Source organism: Priapulus caudatus, unplaced genomic scaffold (genome assembly GCF_000485595.1).
Source record: "Priapulus caudatus unplaced genomic scaffold, Priapulus_caudatus-5.0.1 Scaffold197, whole genome shotgun sequence".
Taxonomy (NCBI): domain Eukaryota; kingdom Metazoa; phylum Priapulida; class Priapulimorpha; order Priapulimorphida; family Priapulidae; genus Priapulus; species Priapulus caudatus.
Window position 1 is genome coordinate 351,546 of NW_014577258.1, and position 13,521 is coordinate 365,066.

The window sequence follows — 13,521 nt, forward strand, 5'->3', positions numbered from 1 at the left end:
TATTTACGACACATGTCCGAAGGATTGCGTTGTGCCTTTTGAAGCAGAACTGTTAAATTCATTTTTTTATTTTTTTATTTTTATTTTACTTTAAAGAAATTGACAATAAAATGTTTAGGTCGCTCGCTGGAAATAATTAGGGGTCGGTCGAGAAACCGTAACCACACCTGTATTTTGTTTTGGCCTTCCACGTTAGGGTAGGGGGTTACTTAGTGTTTACATCATGGCAAGACAACACACACACACACAGCACGCAACGCACGCACGCACAGCACGCACCGCCACCCGTCGCAGCGACGCACGCACGACACTCACATAGCAGCAGACGCGAAGAGGCAGAAGCGGTGTTAGGAATACGTTACAGTTACGTTACAGTCACGTTACAGTTACGTTACAGTTACGTTACAGTTAACGCTATGGGGGTTTAGGGTTACATTACGTACATTATGGCTACGTTAGGAACGACGTAGCTCTAGTACTATAGCCCGCGTACAGTTGCCGCAGGGCTATAAAACATTCTATTACGAATGCTAGGGACCAACCCGCTGACTGGCGCTGGTGGCGCTGTTTGAAGTTTGTAAATTCAAGTTCGTTCACGCAAGAAATACCGCAAGTAGGTATCTCACTAAAATTTTCAAAACCAATCTTTTAATATCAAAATAAATTCGACTAATACTGCAGCATGGTTTCAGCATTTTACCCTTGTACGCTCTCCTTCTTTATCTGCTCTTGACGTAATCAAAGCTGTTAATTGAATTCGTCACTTTTCTTTACGTAGAAAAGTGGACTATTTTAATTCAGTTAGATATCTAGAAGCAATGTAAACTGTATATATACTTCAAGATTCTAGGCACTTGTAACTTTGCGGATGTGCGGCAGCATTGATCTATGAACTGATCTATGATCTATGATCTATGAACTGATCTATGAAATGATCTATGAAATCTATGAATCTACCCAGGACTGGGGAGGAGAAAAACGAAAGTAAAACCTTTCCCAGAAGCTCCTCTGACATTGAGACATAATATTGAGCTTGAAATATATTATTTGACCAACTCTATGTTACATGTATGCTGTTTATGCCAATGGTTATTTTTATATACCATTTTTTTACTCACTGCTAGTAAATAAGCGGACCACCAACTTTTGTGCAGGACCACCGGCTTTCTGAAGTTGGTGGTCCTGCTGTCCACTAGATTTTCAGCCAAAATTCGAACCATGCATGCAAATGTGGCTTTGTGTCCAATATGACAAGTTTGTAGGGCCTAAAGTCATGTACTGTTGTACGTCATGGTAGAAATACCAATGGGAAATTGGGCTACCACTTTTCATTTTGGGCCCGAAGAAATGGATTGAGTTGCCGAGGCATGACGCCTGACGCAGGGCCATTTCTGGTGGCCCAGATAAATTTCTGGTGGCCCCCCAAATTTTTTTTGGGCCAGCTGTTCTGTGTCGCCATTGTAGTGTCACTAGTGATATGAAGGGGGGAAACTCCCTTACGCGATTTTCGTCAATCACTTCTCACTTCTTTCACATTTCACAAACTTCACGCCTCCTTGACCTCCATTTTGGCTCGTTCTGCCCTCTATAGTCCACTGAACACAACTATGTAACTACCGTGGCCAATAAGTGCAACAGTCCTTTGTAATGTGACTTCAAAGTTTGGCGGTTCTTTCACATTCTGCAGAAATGTCCGAATGGCCCTGCATCAGGCGTCATGCCTCGGCAACTCAATCCATCGCATCCTGGACGAACTCGGCGCCGGCCTGTGTACAGGTGGACCTGGCGCTCGGGCTGCACTCACCATGGAAAAGAAAGAGAAGGCGCGATTTTTACGCCAACGGACCGACCGCTCCAGACGACGAGTGGAGTGTGCGAGGAAGAGGAGTCTGACGACAAATGCAGCATGTGGAGGGTCAGCGGCAGAGCAGGATGCAAGGTAAGGTCATCTTTGCCAAACAGGCTATATCTGACTTCTGGGCTAGCTTTAGGGCAAGGTGCTTTAGGATCAACCAACGTCGCTTTGTAGAACAGTCTGTTGGATTCATAGTTTGGCCATCGATCGCTTGTTGATATTTTTACCTCCGCCCAACGGAGTTGGAGGAGGTTATGTTTTCGCTCTCGTGTGTTTGCGTTAGACTGGTACTCACTCCCACCTCGATTCCCCCATTGAGTAGCTAAGCCGAGAGGTGGGACCGGGTACCAGTCTAGTGTTTGTGTGTTCGTGTGTTCGCGCGATTGATACTAGCGGGATTGATATTAGCGCGTCGACCCAGCGAGCCAGCGAGTCAGCAAGCCAACGAGTGCTTGCTTGAGCAGGAGCGTGTACATGTCAGTACATGTGTGTATCGTGGGTTATTTGTGTTTTCGTCAGTCGTATGGCGTATGCCGTATGTCGCTGGCGGAGGTCAGTGCACTCTGTCTAGTTAATTATGGTTTCTCCAAATGTGCTCATTTCTGAAATTTTCATCTCTTCACAGTACAGGTATGACGAGTGATAAGGTTGAATATCTTGTTGCTGACATAATCATTGTCACATTCTCAAAAGGTCGCAGCACATGCACGTACTCCTCAGCTGTTTTCCACTGATGGGCTAGTAAGTTGTTCACTTTGGTTACTAATGCAAGAACAGCATTCAAGGGTTTCTGCAGAGCCACTATCCTCTCCATCATATAATATAAGAATTCCACCGTGTTTCACACTGAGAATTTAGTTTTAGCTCAGGCATTTTCATTGTTTTCTGCATCTCCTTTTGCTCAGTGGTGAAAATGGCTCACAATGTTTTGACACTTTGAAATTACATTTTGTGCACCGGTAAACTCTTTCAACCCATCCTTTATCACAAGCTGCAGTGTGTGAGCAATACACTTTAAAGAGGTAAAGTTTTCTGGGAGCAAGCGACATGCAGCCTGTAAATTGGATGCATTATCTGACACAACATATACCTTAATACTTTTGTCATAGACTTACGACACGACAACTACACTACCCAATATGCTCTGCGCTCTCGCAACTCTGTACCTCTGCACACTTCCAGCACCTCATAACCCCGCTCCATACATTCGCGCGTGCGCTCGTTCGCGTGGGTGATGGAGCACAGAGCAAAACGACAACCTAAAGAGCTAAACGACAACCTACTCATCTGGGGGCCGTTGTCAGAAACAAAATTAGTCGCAACATTAGTCTTACCATTAACTTCCACTCGTAAACCGTTGACAGAAACATCGTAATGTAATCAGCACGAAAAATCCTCGCAAATATCCTCATAACATTACGAGAGCCCAGGCCCTTTCGTAACTTCCTAATTGGCTTTCGTTTCGTTTGTTTTTTATATTATTTAACATTTCAATTGATCTAAGAATGTTTAGGGCTCATGTCAGTTTTGTACAGGGATTTCGGCGCACACACGAATATTTCCGCGCAGACAATTTTCTGTGACAACGTAAACATTACTCGATGCGATGCCATAGCTCAGCTGCTTGATTGCGATTTCAATCGCTTATTTGCTTCCTTTATTTACGCTTGTTTAGTCTAATTAGTTATCTAGCTTGTCTGTCTTATTTAAGTTATTATATAGCATTAGTGATACTAATACTTGCGTGGTTTGAACATTGTACCTACATTTACTATTAAATATTATTAGTACTAAGTACTAGTACTGTAGTAGTAGGTACTAAGGTAGTAATAAAATAGGCTTAGCCTCATTGGAAGTGGACATTGGCAGTATGGCTATATTATGCAGTAAAACTCGCATAAGTCGTCATATTCTAACTCGTCAATTTGTATAAGTCGCCATGGAAGTGAAAGTCCCGATTTTCTCTCATAGTAAATTCATTGGAATACTGAATAGCCCCGTCCAAGTTATCATGCCGTCATGAAAGCCACAGCATACAAATCTCTCATTCGGTCTTAGCCACAAGTTCCCTTCACGCTTAACACTACGTTGGCGAGAAGTTCCTACGACGTGTAACAGTCGGAGAGCCTGGGCAGGCTAATTCGGTCTAAGCTAGAGTAAATGGCTGTACAGTCTGGGACCCACATTTTAAGAGACAGAAAAAATTGAACTGATCCAATGCCGCGCAGCTAGATTCGTCTGCAACGATTATGGCAGAACCAATAGCGTAACTGCAATGTTACAATCACTTAATTGGCCGAACCTGCAACTACGTCGTAAAGAGAAGCGACTCAAGCTTCTTAACAAAATTCTCTCTGGAAGTACCGCGATCCCCAAAGTCTGTATATCAGAATGGGTCCATCGCGCACTAGGGAAAAAACGACAACAAACTGGCAGTCATTAGAACCTCAACAGAGGAATTCAAAAACTCATTCTTTCCATGGACCATCGTGGATTGGAATGCCTGCACACAGAGTGCAATCGACGCCATCTGTGTCGAGGTCACAGCCGGGAGTGCCTAACTTCACCATGCTCACCTGCGTCATAATACGCGAATACGCGGTCGACGCAGTATATAATCAAGATCAAGATCATTTATGAGCCGTCATTATGTGCAAGTCGTCGCCCTCGGACAGGTCCCATGTAATACAAGCAATAGTAATTTCCCATTTGTAAGTCGTCATCAGAAATACTAATCAGAATGTCTAGGCTCCATACAAGACTTTTAAGGATATCCTTAAGATGGTGAACATTTTTACATGTTAGCTTCGTGAAACGGGCCCTTGGTCCGAAAAGTGTCGACTTTATAACATGCGAGTTTTACTGTATACATACTATCAGGAGTTGTATAATACGCGTTTGACTATAAGGTAATGTACTTATTAACTACAGAAGGTGCCAGTTACTGTAGCATTCGTCAACTTTGTATAATCAATGGGCCTATTATGCCTTTAAGGGTGACATGGGGCAATGTGCTTATAATGGGGGGGTGCCATCCTGACAGTTGATCAGAGGACCGCTGTTGATTTGGTTGGGGGTTTGGTTTGGTTGTATTATTCGAGAAACTCGTGGTACAGTGGTACATCTCGATAACCCTCCACACTGGGATGTTTTTCATGGTCCTGTACAATGATGCTCTTGCGTGAGGTTTGATAACTAATACTGGTTAATTTGCCCCCAGAGTAGGCCTTTAGCCTTGAAAATAAACTTTCTATTGCACTACCGTTTACGCGCAGCGGTGACAAAAAATATTCCTGGCCATGTCTGGAGAAGAAGTCCTCGCATAATCCTTTAAAGCCAAACACTGCTATCCTGAGTAAGTCCCAGGTCTGCCATGCAATGAAGCGACGCTCCTTTGTTGAGGTCGGTTTAAAATCTCCTAAACCTGTTGATCACCATTAGCATGCTTGTTAGGCAGATCTGCCTAAGTTAAATATGATAATACAAGCAATTCACGTAAGTTAAACATTACATTTTTAAATTAAAAATCTGTTATCGTGCTGCACATACTGAACGGCAACATTTTTTCTATAAATATATACGCTTGTATAAAATTCAAGTGGTAATTTTGCTAACACTTTCGATTGAAAATGTACCTTCAAGAGCATCAAACCACTTCTCGAAGTAGTTGTATCCGGATAAAATATTGGCGACCACTGGCGAGTTGGGTCCCAGCACCTTCTCATGGGAAAGGAAGCCTCTTTCAAACATCATGTTGCATGCCGAAAGGTACGTGTGGGCAGCCATGACGTTGCAGGAATCCCTTGGTTGCTCTCCCATTTCCGGTTGAGCATACGTTTGAAGCTCAGCTGGGACACGTTCTTGCTGGAAATTTTATGAAAAATTCATATTGGTACTTTGTACAGTGGAACCCCGATTTTACGCGACCCGATTTTTAAAACGCGAATTCGGATATAATGCCATGAGTCGTTGGACCCCCTTTTTCGCTCTTATATAGCCACGTCTATATGTAACCCCAGTTTAGTGCAACCCCACTATTCCAAGATGACATTGTATGGACCCCAACCATCGCGTTATGTACCAGGGGCTACACTGTATTTCGACCACGTTACATCTATCTCGAAGTACATCATGAGAGAAACTATAAACTTTTAAATTTTACATTTAACCACACATTTTTGTTGTATAATAGTCTGCTATCATAGAACACTGAAAATGTCCACGTTGTGAAAATCTAAATGTACCTGCATTATCTTAGCTGGGCGAACATTCAATTTCGTCCACGCATCTCTGTTGATGTAGCTCTTCTGGAGACCTGGAACCATTCTCAGTGTATTTCTATCTCGCCTTTCGACTTCACGTTTGTACATGTCCTCGACGGCCTGCCACCCAAAATGGGTTTGCTTCATCTCGCCAGTCTCAACCTGAACGAACGATTTCGTTCCTTGTGGACGTGAAGCGTAAAGCGCATTGATCATATTCTTCAGCTGAAAAATGTTAGAAATCTTGGTTTTACATGTATCATTTATGACTTAAATTCAGTGACATTAAATAGAACACTTATTATGTTAGCACCCACAATAAGTTATGACAAATTCTCAAGCTTCAGCCCACCTGGTGTGAAGGACATATGACGATGTGCACCATTGCTTGTGGCCGGAATGGGTTGTTGAACATTGGAGCATCTATATTCTTTTTGAAGGGTCCTCTCCTTCCCGTACAGAGAAATTTGGCAGCAGCCATGTTGGGACTGGCACCATCACACACAATGCAGATGAGATGATGTGAAATTTGTGTGCCTCGAATATCCGCATTGTTTCGGTCAGTGTTGCAATGATGAATTTGTATTCAAGCGCAGCTTCAGTTGCATAATAGGGCCCAATAACGTCGAACGCTGATGTGAGGTCTCGCCATATGAACTGTAAGATGTACTGTGCTGGAATCAGTTTCTGGTGAGGGTCCAATGTTTGATAGATGTCATGTAGACTGCTGAATTCATTGTGGGTGAGGGAAACTCCGTATATTTTGTGATTTTTGCTGTTCCACATTAACTTTCCTATAACCTTCACCTCGTCGAGTATTAAGACTCCTTCTCCATTTTATAAAGATGCCAACTCCACAATTATCCAAAACGGCCACTTTACACAATTTTTTAAACTAGGCCGAGGATGTAGACAAGGAGACCCCCCTTTCACCCTACATTTTTATTCTTTGTGTAGAAATACTAGCAATAGCCATTCGAAACAACCCACACATTAAGGGTATTAAAATAGGAGATACAGAATACAAACTTTCACAATTCGCAGATGACACAACACTCCTCCTAGACGATGACGAAGAAACTATTATAGCAGTCAAAAATACATTTAATTGGTTCTATTTGATATCCGGATTAAAAATTAATTATGATAAAACAAATCTAGTATGGATAGGCTCAATGAAAGAATCTGAATGGATCCAAAATGACAGCTTTACCATTCTAGGTATAACGTTTAATACAACAATGACGAAAATGGAAGAAGAAAATTTCTCGCCAAAAATGGTAAAAATGAAAAACTTTCAGTCATAAAATCACTAGTACTCCCAACTATAACCCATCTGTTGACAGCTCTCCCAGACCCATCCCCTACCATTATCAAAGACATAGAAACCATGTTATTTAACTTTATATGGAATAATCGTAGAGACAAAATAAAAAGAACTATTTTGATGCAAAAGTACGAAGATGGAGGTTTAAATATGACAAATATAAAATCATATACTAAAAGTTTAAAAATATCATGGCTTCGACGTATTTTATTTAGTGATAGCAATTGGACAAAATTAATAAAACCAGCACTACCAAAAGATTTCTATTGCTTAGGAGCTGCAAAGTTGAACTTACACATACACAACCCCTTTTGGAAAAGCGTAATTGAAGCGTGGGCCGATTTCAACAACAAGCTAAATCCATCCACGATTGAAGACCTTGTAAATCAGCCGCTTTGGTACAATAGCAATATCAATATAAATTATATTTCACCTTGGCATAAAAAGGGTATTGTCTACCTAGGAGATATATATGACCTACGTGGGAATTTACTGACATGGAATGAGTTGAAACAAAAATATAATATAAAAGGAACATACTTAGATTATGAAAAACTATTAAGACAAATACCTAAAGAATGGATAAATAAATTAATAATCAAAGATCAACGATCAACATTACACGGCCCGGTGCACTCCACAGTAAAGATGCAGTTAATCAATAAAAAAGGATGCAGAAAATATTAAACGAAAACATTAAGAACAACATACTACAAGCAAAGTAAAATCACAGCAAAAGTGGAATAATCGAACTCCTTATCGCTCCCGGAAAGTTACAGAAAATTATTGGAAAAATCAATACAAAAATTAATAACCGCAAACTAGCGATAAAATGCTCAGAGTAGTTTCAAATACAAAATACTACATGGAATTTACCACAAATAAATTTTTAAAGATACTAAGGCGTAACTGATAGTGAACCTATGTACTTTTGCAATGAGAAAACGAAACGACTTTAGTTACTTACATTTAATAGCTACTGAACCATGGTCAAACTGTATGGAGGCTGTATGTATCTGGTTTGTAACAATGTGGTACCGACGATTAAATATTTAGAGGAAAATGAATATCACTAGGATTCATATCACGATATATAAATTAAAATCAAATATAAATAATTAAGAAAATTGTAATAATAATGTGAAACAATAAATTAAGCCCAACTTTGCAGGATGTGTAAGGCATATAACCAAACATATACATGAACATTGAAAAACTTATAGCAGCTCAACGACCTAAAAAGCAAGAACTAAATAAGATAAATGGATCAGGCATTAATCTCAATTCACATACAATAAAAAATTGTAATCAACTATAGCACCGATTTACTCATATTTGGATCTCTGCAGACATTGTCTTTGTGTCGGTACATAACAGTGATTAGTCATCAGCCGTTTTTGTTATAGTTTCCGTCTGGCATCATGAACTAAATCGAATGTTCCGTACATTTGCATGTATTGTTGAAATTCTGTAACGAACTGGGAAATACCTGTAAACACTTTTTTAATACATGTCAGGGTGTCAAATTGAAAAAAAATTCTTGGTACTCGGGTGGGCAGTACAAGATCAAATCTGGTATCCCACGAAATAATTCTGGTACTGGCACAGCAGATTTATCAACAGAGCACTCAGGTTCTAAGTATGCCGATAGATATACCGCCCACAATCTATGTCTGTTCTGAGATATTCAAAATGTAGATAAATTCCATTCATCCTATCAAGAGCAAAAAGCGTAATAAGATCAGACTACCTAACATAATAGTGGAGACACTACCAATATTCTATTTTATCTCACACACCAAAAACAGTTAATAGCACGCTCACAAACAGACATCTTTTCTTCTCAATAAATTCTTCTTCTTACTTCCTTCCTTACTTACGTTCTGCTTAAGTGTGGTGTCTTCTTCTTCCTTAAACTTCTTCTACCCTAATCTTTTATGCCTTCTAATACTATCTTTTTACATCGCTTCTCGAACTTCACTTCATCTCTCCACCTCTTCTCCNGCGGCACGGCAAGGCACAATCTATTACTATATATATTATCAGGGGTAAATAATCTCAAAGAGAGATTGGTTACACCCATAGAAACAATATACATATGCGTCTCAAGGACCTGCAGATGATATTTGACTGATTACAGAAGATCGTGAAGGCCTGCAGAAACTCACCTCCGAGTTAGCAAGTGCAGCTAGCAAAATCGGTCTGCGGATAAGCCAAGAGAAGACCAAGACAATGCGAGTCGGAAGTGTACAAGCAGCACCCAGTGGTGACAGTTAACCATCAACCTGCTGAGGATGTAGAAGAGTTCATGCATCTAGCTTGGCAGTAAAATTTCGAACACTGGAGATGCAGAAGTTGATTTACGCTGCAGAATCGGCAAAGCGTCGGCTGTATTCCAACAAATGTGCCAAATCTGGTCTGCAGCATCAATCAATGATACAATGAAAATCCGTCTCTACGAAACAATTGTCCTGCCAACTGCAATCTATGCTAGTGAAACCTGGAAGTCCACTGCAAGAACTTCGCAAAAACTAAATGTGTTTCACCAGAGATGTCTACGAAGCATCCTCAAAATTACCTACCGAGACCGAATCAGAAACGAAGAAGTCCTGCGTAGAGCCAAATCCCAACCTCTGGCCGACATTGTCAAAATACGAAGACTTACGCTTTGCTGGGCATGTTCTGCGAATGTCAGAAGAACGACACCCAAGAACTGCCATGTACTGGGAACCAGCAAGAGGAAAAAGGAAACGTTGAATGTGCAAAACCTGGCGGAGCACATTCAAAGAAGATCTACAAAACCTAGGCGTTTCTTGGAATGGAGTAGCAAGAGTTGCAGTCGATCGAAAACGCTGGAGAACAGTTGTCGCCCAATGTTCTAATAGGAAGAGGAGGACCTAAGTCTAATTCAATAAAACGACCGATATACGCATCCATTGTGAATAACACGGAAGATGCTGATCGCTGGACGTTTAAACGAATGACACGCGTTGACTCCGTTGACACAAGTGAAATTAGATAAGGGGCCATAATTGCAACGCGGAAAAAGCAGCAGCTGTCCCGGTTCACACGAATTACCTATTTAAACCGATCGCCGCCGAACGTAGCCCTCATATCGATAGTCATGAGTATTCTTCTGCTTTTCGCTGTTATCCTGCTAGCGGGAGGCGCGAGAGCTGGCTACTGCCCCTCCGCCTCCAGCCTCTATCCTTGCATCTGCTCAGAGTATAGTACTGGCGCGTACATCTGGTGCGATGTTAGCTTACTACCTGGAGACGGTTCGCAAGTGTTTGACATCATCGCTGGGATTCCACGACCGACGACGATCTACGAGTTCAGAATAAGCTACTTCGGCTTTGAGCAGATACCCGGTAGAGCGTTCGCCGGCTTAACCATCAAAAGAGTGTATCTGACGTACGGAGAAAAGCTGACCACTATACACGCAGACGCATTCGCTGGAATCGGAGGGCTTCGTTCCTTGCTCTTACAGGATACGGCGTTGTCCGCAATTCCATGCCGGATTTTCCCAACTATTCCAGGCTTGGGTATGTTTTCTGCTTTTTTCCTCCTATGCCAGGCTTGAGTATATTTGTATCCGTCTATGCCAGACTTTTACGCTTTCATGGTGTCATGAGCGTTCGCACTGCGCTCGATTCTAATTTACCGTCCTCTGTTTGTCTTCAGAATATCTGGAAATAACATACAGCTCCCTTGAGACATTAGACGACGGTTGCTTTATGGACGCTAGCAATCTGGCTGTGCTAGTTTTGAGCCATAACGCGATTGTCTACATCTCCCCTCAGGCGCTGCGGGGTCTGAAGAAACTCAAGGTAAATCCTATCCCTAAAGTCCTGCTGTGGATATACCCGGTAGAGACAGTGGATATCTATATCCCATATATATACATGTGCGTGCGTGTGCGTGTGCGTGTGTGTGTGTGTGTGTGTGTGTGTGTGTATGGTGCGTTTGAGTTCGTGGCGCGTGCGCTTGCCTGTGGGCGTGTGTGCGTACGTGCGTGCGTGCGTGCGTGTGTGTGTGTGTATGTGTGCGTTTGAGTTCGTGCGCGCGTGCGTCTGTGCGTGCGGGCGTGTGTGCGTACGTGCGTGCAAGCGTGCGTGAGTGAGTGGATGCATACGCACGTGCGTATGTATACATTTATTTGTTTTTTATTTAATTTTTAATAATTGATTGTTTTTATTTATTTATTGATTCATTTATTTATTTACGCTTCCACAGACCCTCGAGTTGTCAAATAATGTCATCGAGCACATTGTACCGGGAACATTCAAAGATATAAAACTCACAAGACTACAGCTCAACAACAACCATCTGTACACGGTCTCAGCAGGAACCTATGCCGGCCTCAAGAGACTTGTTACCATACACCTTCAAAACAACCGGATTTCGAGCGTTGCTGTTGGAGCCTTTGAGGGCGCAGCGGTAGCATCTACAGTTGACATATCTTACAACAACCTCGTCACCATCGCAGCTGGCACCTTCAGAGGACTGAGTAGGGTGAGGGTACGTTCAGACACCCGTAGTCGAGTCAATGATACGTGGTATTGCAAGAGCGTAAACACAGCCGAAAAGCATTATTAACTCTTTGTAGATGCTTATTATCAAGAGCGTATAAAGAAGGCCTTCTTTAAGAAAGAATGCCTTTTTTTATAAAGAAGACCTTCTTTATACGCTCTTGTTATTATTCGAGTTACTGCCGTGGTTGTATGTCGAAGATAGTCTAGTAACGTCACCACATCGACTTAGTCATTAATCTTATATATTCCATATTGTTTGCCTGTATATTATATTGCACCATTCTGTCAATCAGATCATTGTTAATTTTTTATTACATTTTCACATCAGGAATTATTTATCAATTTTAATGAAGTAAGCTTCATCGAACCTGGCGCTTTCTATGGGTTGCCAAGGATCAACTATATTGGTTTGTGGAACAACGAGCGCTTGACATCTATCGACAATGACGTGTTTAATGTGACTGAGCTCATATCCACAGATGGAGTAAGCGTTAACCTAAATGGCAAGTGTGGTCGTTCTTTGTTATTAGCATTCTGTTTATTTATTAAATGTGGTTTGTTTTGTCACACTTCGTGTATTAATTGTAACTTTATACGCGTGCACGTATCGTCACGTACGCAGCAATCGTCCGCAGCGAAGGACTACGTGGGTGGAACTACCTGTAAAGCTGCATGCTATGTGCATTCTGCGAGCTTAAAAAGCTCACACTTACACTGTAATTTGCATTACAGGTTGCAAATTGGATTGCCAATGTGACATTGACTGGCTTAACGAGGCTCCATTTACTACTTGGAATGCCTATTGCGCAACTCCACCGGAACTGTCCACAATGGCACTGAAGTCTTTAAAATGCGTGAATGGGGTGATGGTTCCTATATAGGTTACCGAAATAGTTGACGGATGTATTTTATTATGTGTAAATGCACAGAACATAATTTTAAAAAATTACAGCGAGTAATATACAAAGTGAAGGTATTATATGCAGTTGTAGATTTATGCTTCGGGACTTAATTTGAAAAGGAAAANATTTGGCACGTGCCGTAGGTATGTAAAATTTTGAAATATTTAAGCCATTTCCCTGCAATCTGTATTAAAGAGGCATACTGTGAGATATAAAAGCTGGGCTTTGCGTCAAACATCTACCTGCTCACACCTCTACCCGCGGTGTGTGCGTCTCACCCGTGCGGAATAGATAATAGGGCGACGATATAAAAGCTGGGCTTTGCGGGATTGCGATGTCATTACGTGCGACGATGTCCCGCGTTGATCCGCTAATGTGACCTCCCACGTACACGGCGTGGGTGTAGCGCGGTGGGGGCACGCTAGTGTACTATATAATAATAATGATAAATAATGATGATGATGATGATGATGATGATGATGTTAATAATAATAATAATAATAATGATGAGGATGATGAGGATGATGATGATGATGATAATGATGATGATGATGATAATAATAATAATAATAATAATAATAATAATGATGATGATGATGATGATGATGATGATGATGATGATGATGATGATATGACGATG

The 13,521-nt window shown here is 41.4% G+C and overlaps 1 protein-coding gene across 1 annotated transcript; it reads left to right on the forward strand.

The window, feature by feature from the left end:
- Positions 1 to 10,568: 10,568 nt before the first annotated feature.
- On the forward strand, positions 10,569 to 12,999 carry LOC106807125 (slit homolog 3 protein-like). Its single transcript, XM_014809386.1, has 5 exons — positions 10,569 to 10,989; positions 11,129 to 11,274; positions 11,681 to 11,965; positions 12,308 to 12,482; positions 12,712 to 12,999. Exons 1-5 carry the CDS (start codon positions 10,569 to 10,571, stop codon positions 12,858 to 12,860), a joined length of 1,176 nt encoding a protein of 391 aa, XP_014664872.1. The 3' UTR covers positions 12,861 to 12,999.
- Positions 13,000 to 13,521: the final 522 nt, after the last annotated feature.

Coding starts and splice junctions, on each gene's coding strand:
- LOC106807125 (XM_014809386.1), top strand. CDS start 10,569: ATGAGTATTCTTCTGCTTTTCGCTGTTATCCTGCTAGCGGGAGGCGCG. Junction 11,275..11,680: donor GGGGTCTGAAGAAACTCAAG/GTAAATCCTATC, acceptor ACGCTTCCACAG/ACCCTCGAGTTGTCAAATAA. Junction 12,483..12,711: donor AGTAAGCGTTAACCTAAATG/GCAAGTGTGGTC, acceptor TTTGCATTACAG/GTTGCAAATTGGATTGCCAA.